The sequence below is a fragment of the Callionymus lyra genome, chromosome 3 (genome assembly GCF_982586985.1).
Source record: "Callionymus lyra chromosome 3, fCalLyr1.hap1.1, whole genome shotgun sequence".
Taxonomy (NCBI): domain Eukaryota; kingdom Metazoa; phylum Chordata; class Actinopteri; order Syngnathiformes; family Callionymidae; genus Callionymus; species Callionymus lyra.
In genome coordinates, this window is record NC_141820.1 from 39,067,785 (window position 1) to 39,089,666 (window position 21,882).

General features: G+C 37.1%; 2 protein-coding genes across 2 annotated transcripts; one reads left to right on the forward strand and one right to left on the reverse strand.

Annotated features, from left to right (window-relative positions):
* Window positions 1–8,303: 8,303 nt before the first annotated feature.
* susd5 (sushi domain containing 5) lies at window positions 8,304–12,877 on the forward strand. The gene is made up of 5 exons (XM_087786016.1): window positions 8,304–8,376; window positions 8,610–8,787; window positions 10,207–10,316; window positions 10,556–10,744; window positions 11,208–12,877. The coding sequence occupies exons 1-5, from the start codon at window positions 8,304–8,306 to the stop codon at window positions 12,875–12,877; spliced, it is 2,220 nt and encodes a 739-aa protein (XP_087642142.1).
* A 4,843-nt stretch (window positions 12,878–17,720) lies between these two features.
* On the reverse strand, window positions 17,721–21,504 carry crtap (cartilage associated protein). The gene is made up of 7 exons (XM_087786017.1): window positions 20,815–21,504; window positions 19,618–19,767; window positions 19,354–19,525; window positions 18,735–18,863; window positions 18,487–18,632; window positions 18,321–18,404; window positions 17,721–17,922 (listed from the first exon to the last, which is right to left on the reverse strand). The coding sequence occupies exons 1-7, from the start codon at window positions 21,265–21,267 to the stop codon at window positions 17,878–17,880; spliced, it is 1,179 nt and encodes a 392-aa protein (XP_087642143.1). The 5' UTR covers window positions 21,268–21,504; the 3' UTR covers window positions 17,721–17,877.
* Between the last annotated feature and the right edge of the window lie 378 nt (window positions 21,505–21,882).

Below are 21,882 nucleotides of genomic sequence, written 5' to 3' on the forward strand. Positions count from 1 at the left end.
GCTGTTGAACAACTTTTTTGTAAGAGTATTAATATGGATCTATTATGTTTCATATTTATTTTATGTGTCTTTTTATGTTTTATCATGAGGGCCTTTATTTGAATCTATCTAATCTTGTACAGGACCAATGTATGTATGTATAAATGTCTTGTTTCAATCTTTAATAAAAAAAACATTGAATGTCTTTACAACACTGTCATCAGTGAGCAGAGAAGCAGAATGAGTGCACGAATGCTCCTTCCCAGATGCAAAACAAATAGACTCAAGGACTCATTCATTCCTCGGGATATTAAATTGTACAATTCTGAGTTCGGGGGCAGGAGTGGAGTGAAAGTATCATGATGTTCTGTTTTATGTTATTCTTTGTATCCTTTGTCTTTGTTTTTTTTTTTATCTATGTTATTTGTCTTTATCTTTAGACTTAGATTGTGTCATCTTGTTCTTTCTCTTTATGTTCTTGTTCTTATTTTATTTGTATTTATTTTTTATGAAAAATTGCTGTATCTTCTGTGGCTATTGGAAAAAAACAATTTCCCGAAGGAGACCTCCTGAGGGATCAATAAAGTTTTACCTTACCTTACCTTACCTTACATTCAATGTCACTTTGAAAAGTAACCTCCAACCAAAACAACTCTGAGAGCTTGATTTATCCAAGCCTTATGTAAAGTCCCAAGATTTTTGAGAGTCAAGAGTTCTGAGGAAATATCCTCAAGCTTCAAAGAAGATTCATTTCACAATTAAAATACTAGACATTAAACTAAATGGTTTCGGATAGAAAGTGGTAGGCAATTAAAATTTCTCAGGGGCCAAGTATTATACGGCGGCTGTGAGGGGCCGTCAAGCATTTCATTTTACGTTGTAAGGTTTAATCATATATATAAACATGTATATTGTAATTTTTTTTAAATATTCACTTAAATCTTTTATCAGGTGCAATGAATACTTGAATGCCAAAATTGGTGTGTATGGTTCTAAACAAAAGCCCTGTAGTCATATTTAATTACTAGTAATGAATAATATAAATTATTGCTTTATATTGAGATAACATACAGGTTAAAACTTCTTTTTTTTAAAACATTGTGTCCACATATTTAGTTATTTTTCCCTTTTAACGTCCTTATGTTCTCTGTTCATCCATAATTCTGTTGCAAAAAAAAACAAAACATATTGACAGATTTCCTTTTTTTTTTAGAAAATCTTAACCATGGTGCAAGGGATTATAAACTAGACCCACAAATAAAGGTTTTGTTAGTCTTTTGGGTGGCAAGAGCTGCAGGCTGAGGCTCCGCTTATTCTTGGGCCACACTGACTGATGCGCAAGCAAGTTCTGGAGCCATAATGCCACCTGCTGTGCGTTTGAGCTCATTGCAATCAGATTATATCACAAGCTATTGCATGGATCAAAGTGTTGGGTAAAACAACATAAGCTTTCCAAATGTAAGTATTATAACCGTATTCTTGTCTTATTATTCGAAATATATTCACCCAGCCACAATAACTAATTCAACAACTTATCAAATAATAAAACACTTCACTACTTGATCTGTGGGTCGTGACTATCAGAATCAGAATAAAAAACTTTTGCTGGCAGTGTTAAACACAACATGGTAATAAAAAGCAAAATACTAACAAAGACAATAATAATGCATGTCAAAGTCACGTAAAAGATGGAGGAAAAAAAATGAATTCACTAGCTTCTGTTTTTCAAGTCTTACCCCTGGATGTATAAGCATTAAAGAAGTGTGGCTTTGCAACACAATGAACTTGTTAATATAAAAACAATGTTTTTTTTTCCCATCAATTTGTTTTATTCAGACACATCTTCCTCAGGTACTTCTATCATGTGAGAGATGTCATTATATGTAAGAAACCAACAGAAGGGCCCCCCCCCCCACATCATCAAAACATTGTTGATACACTAAATTAAATATGTGATTCTTTTATAGGAACAAAGTTTCTTCCAGAGCAGTTAGTTTAGGGATCGATAATGACTGTTTTTGTTGAGTTCTTTCTATTTTTTCTATTTCTATTTCTATTCTATTTTGTATTCCGAAACATTGTCATTAAAGGATATAAGTTGTTGTCATCTGGGCTATAAAAATCTCCCACTGTTTGTCGACCATTTTCAGCCCAAATGTCAAAACCTCGCTTACTTTTCCATTGGAGGAAGTGGTCATTTCGACTGAAACTAAAAGTGAGTTCCCTTCTCTGAAATATTTTTTCACTTGAGCCCAAATAAGCAGTAGAGCTGAAAATGTGGTTAGAAACATCAGGGAATCTCAGAATGATTTTACCCAGAGAAATCAAGTACAGCAAAAATAATAATGGACCCACAACAGAACCTTGAGGGACTCCACACAACAGATCCGCTGATCCAGACCTCATTTGATTGGCAGATACAATGAAACTGCGCCCATCATGGTGTCACTGGACACTTTCAATAAAGCTGTCTCCGTAGAGTGATGTTTACGGAAGCTAGACTGAAACTTCTCATGGATGTCGCTCTGATCCAGGAACAAAGACAGCTGCTCAGACACCACCTTCTCCAAGATCTTGGACAAGAAAGGGAGCTTAGAAATAGGCCTGAAATTACTGAGGTCAGATGGGTCTAAGCCTGTTTTTTTGAGCAGAGGCTCCACAATGGTATGTTTAAATGCATTGGGAAAAAACCCTGTGGAAAGGGAGAGGTTCACCATATTGGTAACCCATGGACCAATTACATCAAATACTTCTCAAATACAAGAGGAGGGTTTCATCTTGTTCACTAGTGCCGAAATATCACCCAAAGATACAGCAGTGAAGGAAGACTAAGAGGAGGAGAGGGGCTCAGAGACAGTAGGGGTTCCAAACAAAGGGGGAGAGATTTTCTCTTTGATCAATTTAATTTTGTCAATGAAAAATCTCAACAATGCAATTGCAATGCAACGCAATAACTGCTTCTGTTCAAGCTAGCAGTGCAACAAGTGCACGTTTTGAGGTGGGAGTGATGCTAGCCAAAAAACCTGCACCACCAAGAGTATGTTTCAAAAATGCAAATGTAAATCAACATCAACAACAAGAGTTAAGTGTAATAACTGTGGGGAAACTGGACATTTTGATAAGGTCTGTAAATCTGATGTCAGTGAAGTCCTTAAATGTAAATGGCCTACTTAATCCTATTAAAACAGGACGAGTCATGTCAAAAATGAAGAAAGATCAGGTGCAAATCGTATTATTACAAGAAACACACTTGCCCAAGCAAGAGCATGAAAAACTAAAACAATTTGGACACCAACACATTTTATAGTTATTTTGAGGGTGGTGCTAAAAGAGATGTTTTTAATATCTAACTCACTCTAATTTTAAGTAATTAAAGAAAAACATGACAAGGAAGGGAGATGGGTTTTAGTAAAAGGTAAGATGGAGAATAATCTGATCACACTTGTAAGTATTTACAGACCCCCTGGAAATGATAAATCATTTTTGAAATCACTGTTTGAAATTATAACATTTGAAAGTGATTGAATTCTTGTATGAGCAGGGATTTTAACGTAACTTGATGTAATAAATCTCCAATGACAAATCTTCTAAAAATATCACTAGAAGAATTAGGAATGTTTGATGTTTGGAGAGAATTGCACCCTTAAATGAGAGATTACACGCATCACTCTGCCTCTCACACAGTTTATTCCAGAATAGATTATTTCTTCATAAATAACAGAAATGTTATTAACAAATGCAACAAAGGAGTATCAGATATGTCCGATCACAATTTTTTATACTTGGATTTTTGCCTTAAGAGTAGAAGTAAAAACTCTCTTTGGAAATGAAACATTGAGATGTTCAATAAAAATGACACAGTGAAAGAAATAAAAGTAGAAATACACAACTATGCTGAGGATAATGAAAACAGTCAGGACTCAAGTATAATGTGGGATACGCTAAAAGCGTTTTTTAGAGGTTTGTTAATATCAAAAGCAATTAGTTAGTATCATACCAGTCAAAGAAAAAAGAGAAAAAAATATTAACGTCAGACTACAGAAATAAAGAAACTGGAAGAACATCATAAAAAAAAAGCTGACGACTCAACAATAATGCAAATTTATAAACAAAACAATAAATGAATGAGACCCTCTATGACGAGATAGAGAAAAAATTAAGATTTACAAAATAAAGACTTTATGAAGCAGGCTCTAAAGCGCTGAAAAATATTAGTTTAATTTAGACTTTGGTAGAAGAATAGATATAGTTAAAATGAATATCCTACCAAGGCTGTTATATCTATTTCAATGCATACAGCACATGATTGAGGCAAAACTATTTTCTACATGGGATAAATGGATCTCAAGATTCATTTGGAATGGGAGAGAACATTGATACAAAACACTCCAATTAAATAAAGAAGGTGGAGGAATGTCAATACCCAATTTAAGACAAATTAAGATTTTCAAGCAGCCCAATTATCAATCTTGTATGTCTCTGTTGTCCTAAATACCAATCCAGGTGGAAGGTGATGGAAATAAGCTATGATTCATTTAATGTACTATCTGCACTGGGTGATTGCGAAAACAAAACAATCTTGGATATTGAAAACAAAGTTGTTAAACAAACTATGATACTGTGGAGGAAAATGATAAAGCACTATAAATCACATTTTCTGGGACTGTTCAAAAATACAGGACGAATATTGGATTAATAATGGAAAAGATATTTGGATACAAAATTCCACATGATGTGAGATTACTAATTTTGGGTTTATTGTCAGACAATTTGTGGGGGAAGATGTATACCTATGTAAAATATTGTTTTTTGCGGCAAAAAAATCTTTAACAAAAAACTGGTACAAAACTGAACCACCAAGCATTAAGCAATGGAGTATGGTTGTAAATGGAATCTGTGTAATGGAACAAATCACCGTCTCTCTTAGGTTGAGAACTGAACAATATGCACAAAAGTTTTCTGCACTACAGTGTAACGTTCAAAGCGCCACTAGATGGCGCGAGTGCACAGAATGACTGGAAGTGTGACTGACGTGAGTGAAGAGGAGTGAAGAAGAAGAGTATGAAAGACTGGCTGGAAGTACAAGTTGAATAAAGAAGAAAAGTAAAGTTCCATCTCCTTTGTTTTCCTTCACCAACTACAAAGTTGTGTTTTCACATTAGTTGCCCTTAAGTCCTCTTTCTGCCTTGATCCTCTTGATAAAGTCCTCTGCCTGAACGTGGTTATTGAAGATATGAGAACGTTCCTTATATGTCACGATCAGCTGGGTAGGAGGGATGATGCCGTACCGCTGACCCATGGCTCGAAGAAGCCGCTTCGAAGTCCTTCTGCTTCTTGTGCACACCTGCCAGTACGTCCTGGTAGTATCTCACCGGCTGGTTCTTGTATCTACCCTCTCGTTTCGACTTGACGGCCCGCATCACCAATTATTTTTCCCTATTGCTCAAAAACTTCATCATGAGCGTTCGACAGGTTGATTTCGTAGATGAATTCGGTCCGATTCTGTGTGCTCTCTCCACTGTTAAACCTTTGTGTTCCGGTAGTAACACCAGTGCCTCCTAGCCAGTGCCTTGATCTTGTCTCCAAGTCTAGTAATTGTTCCTCAAGTGCTTTTTTTTTGTTTTCATGAGCTCTGACTTTCGTTTGAAGAGACAATACGAGATTCTTGTTTCCGCCTCCGTCGCCCGCTCCGAACAACCCGTGATACCTTTACGTAAGCTTTCAATAGCGGATAAAACTCCATCAAACCTGGAGGAAAACTCAGTTTATCATGTCCTTGATCGCCGTCAGAATCTCCGTACATCGTCGTACCTTTCTCCTGCTACTCCGTCAGTACTTCCCCTGGCGCATTTGGCTCTGAGGCTGAGCTAGCGATAGCATTGTCAGCGGAGTTAGCTGGAAGTTTCTTGCCAGACATTGTATAGTCCAGTAGCTTAGATTGAATATTTCCTCGCCGCCCTTGACTCACTTTCTTATGTGAAAGAGGCATTAGCGGAGCAGGTTGACATTTAGCCCTGCGCCATACTGGAAGCCATCCCTAAAAGCAATGTTTAATATATTTTATATGTTTGCTACTATGTTTTTCCAGGAAGTATACAAATTCAAAGTGTCAGATAGAAAGTGAGGTGAAAATTTAGCAATCAGTCAATCAAAATGTGCTCATACACTGATGACACATCTTTCAACATAGTTCCTCTTATTCATTCATAGACTGTCATTAAAACAGCAACTAAGGTCAATAATTTTTCCTTTCTTGTCAAGACATTTCCTCTTCTTTTTTTCATGACCTGTCTATGACTGCCAGCTCAGTGTTGAATGTTCAGAGAACGTGCAGCAAATTCAGACAGTCTGACAGTGACAAAGTTCATTGTGGGGCTGAATGGATGCAAAAGATTGACCTCACAGCTGCTGGACCTCTGGAGATGTTGATCAAACATGGTTGTTTCAATTCAATTAGGCTAGAATAGATTTAGGTGCAATTTAGGATATGTTATACAGATCTTATCGGTGTAGTACGGTATGGCTTTAAACCTATTGTAGTGATTATAAAAGGTTAGTTACCGCACACTTTGTTGGTCATTCCCAATAGTATAAAAGTAAAATTATTGCAAAGATCAGTGCTTCCCACCACTCAATTGTCAACTTAACCAGCTTTAGTAAATCACACACACATATGAAACCTCATCCTGACAGGACGTTTTTCACACCGGAAGTAACTAGTCTTTCAGAGCCTTCTGGTTGGCGTGTTTACGTTCATGTTTAAGATAGTCTGATGGCTGCCTAGTGGAAGTCTGTGACATCACATATCGGTGCGATGTTCAGGGGTGTGAGTGTGCCTCCTGAAAGAAGTGGCACCAAACATAATTCTCACCTGCCTCATAGCGATGGAGCAGTTGTGAATCACTGCTCCTCGCTATAATGAACCATTTCCTGTCTGACCACCAATTCTCCAGAAATAGCAGCATACGTATTAGTCAGGATGTCAAGCTACCTAAAAACATTTTACACCCCCACTAGTACGACCATATGTTGGATACTTGAGAGCATTACGACAGCAAACACATGTGAGACCCTCCAACATCAATTAGGAAATATAAGATCTTTTTATGACTATACTAAATGAAAGTGACATACATTTTGAGAGCTGCTGCCTAGAGTTAAGCCTCAATATAAAACCTCTATATATCTATTACCTTAGACAAGTGTAACATAATAAGATAAGTGGTCAGAGGTGAACGGGACAGAAGCTTAAAAGACCAGCTAACCCATTACGTTAAACATTGCTACTGTCGTCACAGAGAAGTTTGGAGGACCAAAGATTTTCCCAATTGTGACAGATGTATATAGATATGTATTAATACACAAAATACTGTATATACGTTTATGATCTGCGGTAATAAATGTAATTCCCCGGGGGCCAACTCAAGAAATTCAACCTCCATTAGTCGATGTTGGACCCACGTCTCTGCTTTAAAGTTCTTGGTCATCCACTTCATCATTCGTTGATATTTGGCTGCATCTTTCACAGTGATTGGTTGACGAGGTCACCCAAAATCAGAACATGCCATGTTTGAACGTCTTGTTTAGAGACAAAAAAACATATTTTGGGTATAGCCAAACGAATGAAGCCAAAATATTCCCATTGACAATTCTCTTGTAAATGAATGATTGGAGTGAAACATGCTTGAGAATGAAAAAGGCACTTTGGGCTGGAGGTTTTATCTGACAGTGTCGTCCTAATTATCTTTACATGCAGGTTTTTTGGACAAAGGCTGAAGCAACTCAAGTGCCCTAAAGGCTACATACTTTATCTCCCTCCATAAATAGAGCACACTCTTGGACACAAACCTATAGAACGTTTAATTTTGACCTTGCAAGTGTTCATATTACTATTAAACAATTAAAAAAAAAGAAGTTGCCCAATTGTATTCAAATTCATGACGTTTTTAAGTGAACCCTGAAACTTTTCGATTTGTGTGGATAGACAAATCTTCATGGACACTTCAGTAGTAGCCTCGCCCACTCTCTCTATAAAAGAGCAGTCCAACAGTCTGACCATCACTAGTTTTTCAGCCCTGACGCATTTATAACGGGTATGTGAGAGTATTCACACCAACCCTTCATCAGCTTGTGAAGGGGAATATTTGAGAAGACTTTCCTGGTATTTCTTAAGCCAGTACCAACACCCTGCTTTCTCCTTTTCACCCAAACTCGTCAACAAACCCACATCTCGGTCTGGGCTAGAGAGAAAACTTAAGTATCCAGTTGACGAGGATAATTAGGTCTGGGCCGTCTGTGTAGCACCGGAGGAACAAGCTTGGAAAATGTCTGTTTTTTATGGTCAATTCGTTTTACTTTTGGGATTCATTTTTGCGTCTTCAGGAATCAAAGCCGATGGTAAGTACATTAGATTCAATGTTGTAGAAATCTTAATCTTAATACATTTATTTTTTTAATAAGGGATTGAAAACAGTCAGTGAAGTAATATACTATTATACTAAATTATAGTAATATATACTGTATATATATATATGTATATATATAAATATATATATATATATATAAATATATATATATATATATATATATATATCAGATATACTACTAACTTTATTGATATTCTATTTTAGGTCAGGTGTTTGTGTTGAATTTGAGGAACTCGTCTGGTCTGGTAGACTACAAGGAAGCCGAGGAGGCATGTTCAGGCCATCAAGCTCGTGTGGCCTCGGCAGATGAGCTTCGTCACGCTGTTACGGAGTGTTTCTTCTCCCTCTGCACTCGCGGCTGGCTCCATGGTCAGAAAGTGGGGTAAGACTGAAACATTGTTTTTCCCTGTCTATGAGACAAATGTCGCTATAGGAAGCAAAGGTCAAATGTCATGTTGCGTTTGTGTGACAGTTTGACAAAAACCTTTGATTGTTTCAGCAGGCCATGAAAGAGAATAGTGACACTTTTTCTGAAAAGGAAGTGGGATAGAAGAGGAGAAAGACATGTCTGTCATCCTGGAAAAGAAGGGAATTCTGAGCTAAGGTGTAATGTCGACAGCTACCATAATATCTAGTCCCCATGGTAACGGGTCAACAAGCCTCATCACATACACATAAAACACGTAGTCAGACGGTGATAATTGCCAAGATAAAGAAAGGTACCATGTAAAGGGAAAAACATACTGAATTATTTACTAGAAATATCCAGTTGTATTATGGCATGTTTCTTCTGGGTGAGCCAATGTGTAGTTCATTTAGTTGTAATTCAGCTTAATTTAGTACTCCCACACTATGGTAGAGAGTTGGACAGATCAAACTAGTATTGCCAGACAAAAGTGTGAACTCGAGTGAGTTTTTAGTTGGATGTATAAGTTTGTGTTGAGACTAGTGTCCGTGCCCAACCTCAGTTTTCTGAAGTCAAAATTGAATCTTTCATATCAGCTTTATGTCATAACAGGTTAATTATTGATTAAATATAATGTTTTTGCCCCAATGACTTGTGAGTTGGGTATTTGTGGTTAATACAAACAGAAATTGTTACTAAAGCTAAGCTTACTGTTAACCCATTCTACTTTGGTTCTTAATATATATATATATATATATTCTTACTTGAACCATGTTACATTTTTTAGTGTTATTTTAAGACAAAAGTTATGTTTTAAAGACCATGCATGTTACTGGGAGCAAACATTAACACAGAAACTAGAGTTCATCAAAGGTCACTTAAAAATAGCTGTTAAAGAATATAATATTGATTGTATTGATTGATCCAGTTAAAACAATACTTAACAACACAGCTATTTGAAAGTATGATTTGTCTTTGCTATTTAATTTTTTCTAGTGTCCAGTTATGAAAATAAGGAATTTATCGGTTATTATTCCACTTCTATCTTCCCTTACTGTATGTACACCCTCTTCAACAGCTTTATATTCAATAATGATGTGTAAGGTCAAGGTCAATTTGAGTGTCATTAAAAGGACTGAAACTGTGGTTGTATTGTATCCTTACATGGTATGACATTTGCTAAGATATGAATTTGATTGAATCAATGATAACAAGCCTATCTTTTATGTCGCCCAACAATAAGAGCATCTTAGCGCAGTTAGGTCGTTGCATAGAATATCACAATATACTTTCTTTTTTTATTGTGTGTATTTTCTTTTCTTGCTATTAAAACAAATGAAGGGCATAAACAATGATTCGTGACTTTTATGATTTCATGACTATCTTTATTTTTAGGATGACAATCTGCAATGTTGTGGGTGGATCAGAAAAGGCAGTGGAGGTGAAAATAGAAAATGCCACAGAAGAGTCTTCACACCTGGACACATACTGTTTTAAGGACCAAGGTAAAAGAAACCTTCATATTTTCAGTCCGCCAGATGGTTTGGTCAGAGAACATCCAGTAGCTTTCCTTCATACTAAAAGTTTATCATCCTCAATACTCAATCATTAATGAGGCTATAACTATTCATTGTTGGGTATTTTCCACCATGTGTGAGATCTTATTTTATTCTTAAAGACTATTTTTAGAGGACCACAGTGAGAGAATTTTATCTTCTTTTTACAAATTTCTTTTAATTGTCAGGTGTGCCTTGCGGAGACCCTCCATCTTTTCCAAATACACGTCTGCAGGAACACTCTGGCTTTGAAATGGACGACGAGCTGCTGTATACATGTGCCCCCGGTTACACCATGCCCAATGGACAAAGTGCTTTCAGTCTCCTGTGCGACAGCTGTGGAGAGTGGTATGGGCTGGTTCAGATTTGTGTGAAAGGTAAGAAATTGCACCTACTTTTATAGGCCTCGATTTGAGTAGAGAATCACACCGAGAATCTAGACCAGACAAATGTCGTCCTAGTCGTTATTCAACTGTCTTGAATCTTTTTTTTTCCTAAATCTTGTTGGGAGGTTGAAAATGGCTGCGATGACACATTCGTGTTAGATGCCTTGTGGCCTAGTTCGCAGCTACCTGTTCAAGTTTCTGTAGAGAAGTTTTCTTTCAGTTCTGAACTTTTACAGGTATATCTAGCTAAAAGGCATCGAGAGAGAAGTAAGTTAAGTGACTTTAAAAAAGTCAATATGAAAAGTCAATATGACACCGCAATTGAATCATCAACTGACAGTCTTCTTTACTTACTTTATGTTTTTAAGAATCTTTTACATAAAAAACAATATGAAGAAGTTTGTTTGTTTCAATTCAAGTTCATGTAATATTTCTGATTATGTTTTTTCTACAGATGAAGCTGACAGTCATATTGACTATGAAGACAAGTTTCCAGACACCTATGTGGAAGTTGAGTACGAGAGACCAGAAGAAGCTCGTGGTGAGGTGTACCAGGAGGAAAAGAACTTTCAGCAACATGTTTACTTTGGAGACAAAGGAGAAGGAGAAGAACAAGATGAAGTTGGAGACTTAGATAAGGGAGAAACGGTGAAAGAGTCTCTAAACAGAAGAAGCCAAGATGAAGACGTTGCTGGTGAGCCAGGTTGGGAACAGGAGAGCAGGGAGGACATGAAGACAAATGAAGAAGCAACAGATGCTCCTGTCTCTCTTCTTTCTCAGAAACACTTGTTTTGGTTCCCATCTGAAGCATTTACTAATCCCATTTCCCAGACTACGCAGAATACCTCCCCAGTCGAATCAGAAGAAAGCAAAGAACATAAAAGCAAAGAGGAGCCTGATCATCAGCAGGGCATTGAGTTTTATGATCATGATCATGATACAGAAGAGAGTTACCATGAGATCGGAGATGACCTCCATGATGACGCTGATAATCAACATGACCCTGATAGCCACCAAGAAGAAGATGACCTCGACGATGTAAAACAATATATACCTGCTCAACAGGAAGATCTTGAAGACACAGATAACCACGATGACCATTACGACATGGGCGAGCATGAAGACGATAATGTTCACTACAGTCGTGAATCTGATGATCATCATGAAAGTTTGGAAGATTTAATTGAGGATCATCCTGGAGATGTTTCAGAGGAACACATAGATCATGACATTGATGAGAACCATGAACAGGATGACACCGTTGAAGACGATGGCCCTGATCATTCTCACGAAAATGATGACCATGTGGTACATTATGAAGAAGATCACCACGACCATGACAACACTTATGATCAAGATCATGACAATGACCATTCAGAACACGATGATGATTTCAGCCATGAAGATAACAATAAACCTGGTGTCTTTTCTATTGTGAGGGATGCAAGTCTCAACACAACCCAGAAAACTGATAAAGATAAGTCCACAGATGATACTTGGCTTGATGGGTATCCTGTGTCTCAAGCTGGAAAAGAGAAAGAAAACGACAAGCCAGAGGAGATATCTGTCGAGGCAACAGACAGGCCTAATGATGTTGAAGACCCACATACCAGGTCACCCACTGACATGGGTCAAAAGGGGGTAGAGGTGTGGCCAGAGGTCCACTCTCCTACTGCCCCTACTGAAAACCTACTTGACTCCCCGACATTCTTTGACACTTTGGACTACAACACCCAACAAGAAGCTCCCACTCACTCCTGGAAGGATGACCTCACAGATCAGCACTACCCGGATCATGGCCCAGCACCTCCACTGAGCAAAGAAGACACAATTAAGGAAAGGAATGTGCTAAATTTGCCAGGTGAAGATGGGGAAAGAGGAAGGGTGGCAGGAGAGATGGAAGAGAAAATATGTCTAGGAGACAACTGCCCACCCACACCTCCGAGTCGAGGTCCCACAGTGGCAGCAATAATCTCAGCCGTGTGTGTGATCGCTGTTGCTGTTATGATCGGGATGTGGTGCTACAAACAAAGACAACAGAAAAGCTCAACGTATGAGATGAATGGCACAGGCCAAACTCAGACGCATCAGGCTCAACAGATAGAGATGCAGCAGAAGGTTTAGGACACACTGTTGGAGTACTAAGACATTTCAAAATATTGAATAAATATATTTGCATATGAGCACACTAAACAGATGCCATCTGTTTCCAATGAATGTTATTTACCAAGACATGGCCCTCATACAATATAATGACAGTTGTCTTATTTTTAAGACATGATTATACAACCCTGTCACCAACAGATATCGATTTCTGACCCCCCTCTGCCCCACCAGCTCCCTGGTACACCTGGTAAAGACTATTATGCCTTTACCCTTTTTATGTTTCTAATTGGGAAAGGTTTAAATTCTCAAAGTCCACAATTACTGTGGTGTTTGCCTTCATTCTTGTGTGGTTGATCATTAAAATAACGTTTTTTTTAAACTTTTTCTAACTGTGTAATTACATTTAAACAAATGTTTTAATGACTTTATATATTAATTTTTATCATGACCATAAGTGCACTCGTGTGAGTGCTGTTGTGGATCGCCATTTTTTTTCTAGAGTTCACAATGTGCTGAATTGGAATGCAGTGTTTAACCGCCCTCTCAAATACAACATAGAGCTGACATCCGATGACTAACCTTAACTTAGTCATAGGGCAACACTTTTGTTTGCAACGATGGATGTGTCTGTTAAATCAAGGAGGTTGTTTGTAACGATTTTTAATCTTTACAAGTGTTTTCTGTTCAAATACCCGACATTCATTAGGATTCACTCTGTAAATTACCAAAGTGAGTACAAATGGGCCCAGAAGCCGAGATGATCGTTAGACTTAATGAGGCTGCATCGTAATTTGGCATATTTAGAAATAAAAAACGTAGAGAATTTATTGATCAGATCAGTAGTCTAGACTTCTGAAACAGTATGTATCTATATATGAAATGTGTGAAGTTTTCTAACAGGATGATCGATGCATTTGTGCAATCTCACATTGATACATTTTTTTGATTACTATCTACAAATATTTACAGTTGTTCAATTTTACAATATGACACAATAAATATTGGCCTTTAGAATTCTTTGTTTTTTTCTATCTTTGACTTGAATCTCACCTCCTATTCAAAATTATGTTTATATATTACATTAATTAAATACAACGTTGTAGATAAAGCTTACATAAACATTTTCCTATGTTTTTTTTTCATCGTGATACTTTAAGAATGTAGCTTTGGAAAATAAGACAATGTAACAACTGTAACAAATGTTCTTTCCCTTAAGCATATTTTTCATCATTTGTATGAAACGTTTATTTTTTTTACTTTTCAGATAGTATTTTGCATCAATCAAAATGTTTGTGGTTTGGAATTAACATAAGGTTGTACAATTTGCTGGCAGACAATGTATATTGTTGAATGACATGACACATCATTTTTCTGTCCAGGTAAGGTTTTCTGTGGAAAATTAAAAAAAATCAAAAGATTATTTTTTCTGCTCTCTGAATTAAAATTGGCAAAGTCCAGCCTTGACTTTCGTAAGGACACTTAAACTTAACTTGAATCAAGCCCACTCTATTTAGCGTAATTCATGACATGTTTCTCATTATTGCCAATTTCAATATTATCTGGGGCAAACATCAAGAAAACAGAATTTTAACTTTTATTTTGAAACCATGTTGAGGATAGGATACTGTGTTGCACCCTCAAGCAAAACAACTTTCGTTGGCAACTTTATTTTTCCAGTTCGTCTCTTTTTAACGCATAATCGCCCAAAGCAATTTCCCGGATCGTGTAGTGATGTGGAGAAGGGACAATATTACTGTATCGATCGTATAGATTTAACATATAAAATAATCACTTGATTAACTGCTAATCTTTCATATTTATTCATATTAAATAATCATTGCCTTGCATAAAAATCCACGTGCTCAGCATTACTTCAGGTTAGGTCAAACCTATACTTACACTGAGTAAGACAAAACAATCTCTCGATGGTGCCAGCTAGTCTCTGCTCAAGGGCAGACATCTGCGTAAGTCAACTGATAGACAGCTTCTCTCTAGAAGAATTCAACTGCGGTAACTTTCCACAACCACAACGTGGCACGGCCATCTTAGAAGACAAGTGTTTAGCGTAGCTGACCTACCATACAAGCGGAAATGACTAGAGACGTTTACCTGAATTCATACTTTAAAAGATCTCTAGTTCGGATCATGAACACCTTGGTAATCAAGTTAATTAGTTTTCATTTAGAATTGTTAATGTTAAATTAATTATTTAATTTATATATGCCCACTGTGATGTACAAGTCAATTGTTTTATTTTTATTTAATTCGTTCCATTTTTATAATTTATCCACAACACAAAAACTATTTTGTTGTTTTAACAATACTGGTAATAACATTTTATTCTTCTTATAATATTATTGTCATTTGTTCCCTTCACATAACACAGTTGAAACACAGGGATTTATGTTATTAATCGTACCATAAAAGTAGGCATATATTCATTAAATAATTAATTTAATTTAATTTTCTATTTCTGCTTGGGAAAAATCCAAAGTATAAATAAAATAAACAAAACATCCTTAATAGTCAAAATCGACTTTCTTTTTAAGTACTTAGTTCACTGGAATTAAAAAAAAATAAACATGTAAAATATACAAATTTAATTTAAATAATACAACACCTGCAGAAGTAAGACCCATGTAATGAACCAATGGAAACAACTGGAAGGTAAAAAATATATATCTTTTTTCCAACTGCTTTAATATTGTAGTTATTTTAGTTGACTTGCGGCGACCAGCCCGAAACTGGAAATAATGCGTTTTCTGATGCAAATCTATATTTTGATGATACATTTGATAATGAAATGTTACAATTAGCCACGAGTTTATGTTTTTATGTGGCTAGTTGTTAGCCTGTTATATCTGAGTGAACTTGAAAATATAATATAAATATCATGGGGTTACAGAGCATCTTATGGGCCGACTGCTGCTGAGTGTTTTACATGATATGTATCTGTTCTTCAACTGGAAGTCAATCTGAAGAGGCCAGCACACGAGCACACTAAGTCGTAGAACAAGAAACACACAGTTATGAATGAGATTAAGAGTTTTCACTGTTCTGAGTAACCTGTCAGAAATTATAATCTTAATCACAAATAAAGTGAGCGGTGACTTTTGCTTTTGACAGAAACCAACAAACATGAATGAGTTGATCACAAAGATAGAACTCAAACAGGATTCAGATCAGATTCCAGGTACAAGAAATGTATTCAGTCATTTCTGTACAAGGTTTCAATATAGTTGGTTAAAATCCAAATTAAGATTCACAAAACATTAAAAGCCATCAGTGCAGAGTTTGTGTGGGTTTTTAACACCTCAGTGTGACAAACTGCACAGAGACTCAATGTTCAAATATCATAACACAAACTAGTGCTTCTTCTGAACCTAGATAAGTGTTATTAAACAACGCACTGTTCAAAATAAAGTTCTTTTAAAATAATACATACTCCAGAAAAGTATAAAGTTAGTTTAATTCCATGTAGCATGGAAGCCAACAGTTTCCAACTAGCAAAATGAAACATTAGGTCTTTCCTTTCTAGTTAACTGAAAGTAAGTATCTTGTCCATTACCAAGCTACACATTTCACTTTAATTTAACTTTTCATAAATTCACTACTACCATCCTGGTAAAGAAGTTACATACGATATGGATGAATTTAAGCTAAAAAGCGGCAAGTATTATTTCCATGAATGCTGCAGGTCATTTTATAGGGCTGTGGCAAATCTTTTCCTCTTTTCACAAACAAGAAGATAGGGTCTCGTGGTTTCTCTGTCATGCTCTTGACACTGTGCTGGGAGACATCAACATTCTTGCCACAGCATGCATGACGTGTCACTGTGGATGTGCCGCCAAACCTGAGGAGATTCTGTGGGTTGAAGAGACCACTACATGACAGCTCTCTTGTTGAGGACCAGTAAACTGTGAGAGTGACCAAAAGAAACCATGACCTTCAGCTTCTTTAGAGGGTCTGTCCTGCTTATTGGCTCTAATTCTCACCTGTTATGTGTTCCATTTGCACAACATCAGGTGAAATTGATTCACAATCAATGTTTCCAAACTGCGGCTGCGAATCAATACTGGCTTGGTTGGCCCTCGCTCACTGGCCCTCAGCACTTGCTATGACGTCACAAGACATATCAAATAACAACCAATATTAACACAATATCTATAAACAACATAAAATGCAAAATAAAATATACATAACCTATTTAGATACAAGTAGCCTTATTTATTATTGTGACCTATAATTCAATAACATTACTGCTCAATAATTATAATGGTCGACAAAATGACAATTTAATGTGTGAAGAGATTGTTCTGTTTAATGACATCTACCGGGCATAACGCGTCACTGCAGGAAAAAAGTTCCTTAGAGATGTTATTTTATGTGATTCGAAGCAAATGTGGGATTATTCTAATCATGCTTCCTCTTTTTAATTAATGTTCTTCAAAATGAAATACAAAATAATTAAAATAAATCATTTTTTTCTTCTTTGGTGGGAAACAAACAGCAGATTGCAGATTGAAGCATTGCATTGTGGGTGATCTACAGCTCTGAAAGGGACATAGCTGTTCACCGGATCCCTCCTCACAGTTCACTTCAGCTGTTCTGAGAATTGGAACAACCCTAAAAATGGCGGCGAGGATATCAAATGAAAGCTGGCACATATACCGAGTATTGAAACACAGCCTGTGTGGGCTTAGACGATAGACGATAGTGATTCATTTACATTTTTGATTTGAAGTGTTCCCTTTTCTACACATCTCTATGCCGAAAATATATGAACTGTCTCATTTGCCAGCACATATAGATGTATTTTGTGTTACTGTCATTTTAAGTACACATTGCAGAAATCTTTGTTATGTAAACAGTTTATTGCAAAATGAAAACAATGCACAACACATCTGTATTTCCATAGTTTAGGTGTTCATTTTCTAGGTCTAGTGATTTACTTGTTCATTAAACATTGTAAGATGAACATTTATTAAAAACAACACTAAAATAAATAGTCACCATGTTCATTCTTCCTCTAGAAATTCATCGATAAACTCCAGAACCTCCCCCTGTGAAAAAAGAAGAAAACTCAGATTAATTCATGAATGATTGGTTTATAAATGCCCTTTTTAAAAATATAAACTGAAAATAAGAAGTAAACATTAGCTGATTGAATAAGATGACCTAACTACAGCTTTCTAACCAAGATTGAAGAATAATAATGAATAATAGAACAAAGTCAGTTAGACGCCTTGAGTACCGGCTTGAAAACAAATAGCAAGTAAGTAAGTAAGTAAGTAATTTATATTTGTAACACTTTTCCAGAGCAGGGTCACAAAGCAATGCAAAGTTGCTATCTAATGTTGATTTGGAGTTTCAGAGATACAAAAAAAACGGAAAAGGTTCAAATGTGCATTGGTGAACTTGGTGCTGTACATTTATGTAGGCTAGGCATATTTGTCCGTACCTCATCATCGCTAACTAAGTGTTGTTTCGAAAACTCAAACATGTTCAGCTGCATTGTTGTCTGGTTGTGATACCGCACTGCCTCCTAAAAAATACAAACAAAAAAGTTGTGATTCAACAACTTAAATGAGGTTTCATGTTCAAGAAAATCTATAGATGGCCCGTACCGTTCTTGGGAAGAAGTCTTCTTCTGTTAACATCCACCGGTCTTTATGAAACTTGTAATAGGCAATGTTGTTCTTCATAATGTCGTCAGCAGGGTCAAATAGAATGTAGCTGACTGCACATGGGACTGCGTTCTTCATGTCGTTCACTGTAATCATGGAGAGGCAAAATGAAGGTAGCAAGTGGAATAACAGTAGACGTCTTTGAAGTCAGGAAATGAAAAGCTCAAATGAAGATAAAATCAACTTACATTTGTAATATGCAAACTGTAGGTAGTGATACATGGTGGCCACAAATTTCTCAACGACAAAGCCGCCAACAACTGGAGTCAAATCTTTCTCACAAATCACTTTCCTCTCCAGCACTTCAATGTAGTGATCTGTAGGTATAAAGAAGAGTGAATGTAAATGTATTTGCCCCATAGTCCCCACTATTGAGTTGGAGCGCTAAAAGATTTCATTGGATCAGCCAGCTGTGAATTGAAACATATTTTTGTTGTTTGCAGATGGCTGGTTTAAACTAATGAAATGTTGATAAGCCAGATGATTTATTTAGTGCAAGTCATCAGAGTAAAGTCAGGTAATAAGAAAAATAGTCATTTGTGTTATGTTGTCAAAATATTGGCTCATGTTGTTGGTATGCCAGGTAAAAATGATTATATATGCATTTATAAATAAATACATTTGTGTAGTAGCAAGATCACTTGGACTTGATCATCTTATATGTAGCTTGCATGCATCTATCTATTCTCATTATAGCTGCTTAAACAACTGACTTTTCTTTTGAATAAATAAATGCAAGGTGTGTTCTAGTTTTGTTTTTTAGTCTTTGATGAGATCAAGACTCAAACAAGATGTATAAGATTGTACCTGCAATGGATAGGTAGAAGTCCTTGAATTCTCTGACATCCCTTGGACCCTCAGATGCAGCTAGGCACTCATCGTAGACCTTAAAGAAGTCTTGCAGAGCCAACTCCATGTCTGAAACCGAAGTTCGGAAGTTTTCTCCATTGTAAGCCCTCACTGCACGCACAAACAAAGTCTGGGGAAGAGAATGGAAATGGTTTCTTAAATCCGTTCTCTTCAGAGCCACTCATGATTACCAAAACTAAAAAGTGAAATGGCAGTAAATACCTCGTAAGATTTAGTCTCCAGATCTCTGAGGTGTTCTTCAGCTCCTGGCAGACTCTTGTAGTAGGCCATGTTCTTCTGCATCATCTCATCATCAGGGTGCTTCAGCAGGAAAGTGTGGGCTGCAGATACAGCCTTGGCCAGATTGTCTGACTACACAAAACACATGAACGAACGATTTCTTTACCCATTCATGGATAAAGCATGCATTTATATTTATGGCACATTAGCTATGGAGTGTGTGATATATACAGTATATATATATATATATATATATATATATATATATATAATATCATCCATTCCGTCACTTGACTGATGCACTGGTAACCAGTTATATGACATGTGACTTTAATAAATTTATATAATTACAGTTATTGACATTTATATCCCAACCGTTTACAGCCAACTGCCTCAAATTCAATGCTCTGCTTTTTTTAAGCCGTTGCCAAGCATCGACTTTTCGTTGCCATTATAACTGTGTGTTTTTTGTGCAATGACAATTAAAGGAAGTCTAAGTCTGAATATAATAAACTATTACTATTTTAGGGAGATAGGCTATTGTTGAAACTAATGTGATTGTTGAAATACAAATGTAAAAAGTGTTATTAAAATGTGATTTGGTTTTGATTTAACTTTTTTAAAGTCAAGCACAGTATCTTTTACCATTTTAGATTTACAATTATAATAAACGTACATAATAAACTTTAAATGGATGCATTGTCACAATCAGATGATCACAACTCTCTATACTTTCCTCTTCTCTCTCACTGTATCCTCCCTCCCTCTTTTCTCCATCCATCCGCACCCCCTCCACTCTCCTAGCCGGTCACAGCAGAAGGCCGTCAACACCAAGTCTGGTTCTGCTCGAGGTTTCTGCCTTCTAAAAGGAAGTTTTCCTCACTCACTATTATTCACTCATTGTTGAGTTACTGGGATCTGTTTTCTCTCTAATATAGTCTTAATTGATCTCTAACGTGTCTTGATATGACACTTAAAATATAAAATGAATTGAAATAGAATTTATTAAATATTGTTTTAATATTTTAAAATGTTACAATGTCTGTTCTAGCCTTTTTATTTATTTTTTTACCCGAAAACGAAAGAAATCTGTATTTTCTTGCTAATAGAAGTGTTGTCTTGAGTGTCACATCTATTCTGGAGAGATGACCATAAGAGATGTTCACCAGGTGTGCTTACTTTGAAGTAAGCGTACTGCAGGTACCGGTAGGGCTCCCTCCTCTCGAACTCCTCGATGGTGTCGCGGCTCGGCAGGGCCTGTCTGAAGGCAGGCAGCCCCTGCTTGCATCGCTTCAGACACTGCGCTCTCTTCATCACGTTCCCAAAGGCTCTCAGCTCGGGGAACTCCTGGAACTTGTGCTCGTGGTCCAGCCGCACCGAGCTGCAGTTGAGGTTGCAGAAGGCCTCGCTGTCCCGCAGCAGGCGGTAGAGGCGCAGCGACACCTCCATGTACTCCACCGAGTCCTTCCACTTCTCCTCGGTGTACTGGTCCAGCGCGTGCTTGTACGCGGACTCCAGCGGCATCAGCTCGTGCCGAGGGAAGCTTCTGAAGCTGTACTTCTCGTACTGACCTCGCACTCCCGTCAGGTACAGCAGGAACGGGAAGAGTTGGGAGAAAGTTGAGGGAGCCATTTTAAGTTAAGGAAGCAGTCTGAGTAAACTCCTGGCACCGCCTCGACCCAGCTCTACACCCCGAGAAAGCCTTCTTCCTCCCGGCTACAGACAGCAGCTCCGCGGCTCCTCCCACGGACCGCAGAAAGAAATCCGTGCTCCTCTATCACCTCCAGAGAGACTTTGGCATCACTTTAACAACACCAACACAGACATTTGTAGAACACCGTTTACAACTTTGGTTATGATAGCATAACAGAACCCTCAACCCCCTGCTGCGTGCAAGGGTCCCTCCCACTGCCACGTCGAGACATTCCTGCGCCGCTTTTCTCAAACAGAGAACCCCCAACAAGACTGTGGCGGCCTAACGTCGTCATACCTGCCATTTAATTCTTCCATCTCTCACTTTGTTTGCTTCTCTAAATACACATTCGTTTATATTTGAGCAAAGGGCTGGAGTTATAGAGACATTGTTTTTTTCTTATTATTTTAATGGTCGTCGCATTAATATAAGTAATATAATAATAATTAATATAATCATGCCGTCAATCCCAGAGTAACATTCCATTTATAAATTGCTCACACTTGTCTTTTCATACACCCAATTTCTTTGGAGGTAGAATCAATGATAAACAC

Bases quoted from the DNA above. Each gene is read 5' to 3' on its own strand.
- susd5 (XM_087786016.1), top strand. From the start codon at position 8,304: ATGTCTGTTTTTTATGGTCAATTCGTTTTACTTTTGGGATTCATTTTT. The intron at 10,317-10,555 runs GTAAAAGAAACC...TTTAATTGTCAG, and splicing joins ATACTGTTTTAAGGACCAAG to GTGTGCCTTGCGGAGACCCT. The intron at 10,745-11,207 runs GTAAGAAATTGC...TTTTTTCTACAG, and splicing joins GGTTCAGATTTGTGTGAAAG to ATGAAGCTGACAGTCATATT.
- crtap (XM_087786017.1), bottom strand. From the start codon at position 21,267: ATGGCTCCCTCAACTTTCTCCCAACTCTTCCCGTTCCTGCTGTACCTG. The intron at 18,405-18,486 runs GTACGGGCCATC...TGTATTTTTTAG, and splicing joins AAGACTTCTTCCCAAGAACG to GAGGCAGTGCGGTATCACAA. The intron at 17,923-18,320 runs GTACGGACAAAT...CTTTTTTCACAG, and splicing joins ACTTAGTTAGCGATGATGAG to GGGGAGGTTCTGGAGTTTAT.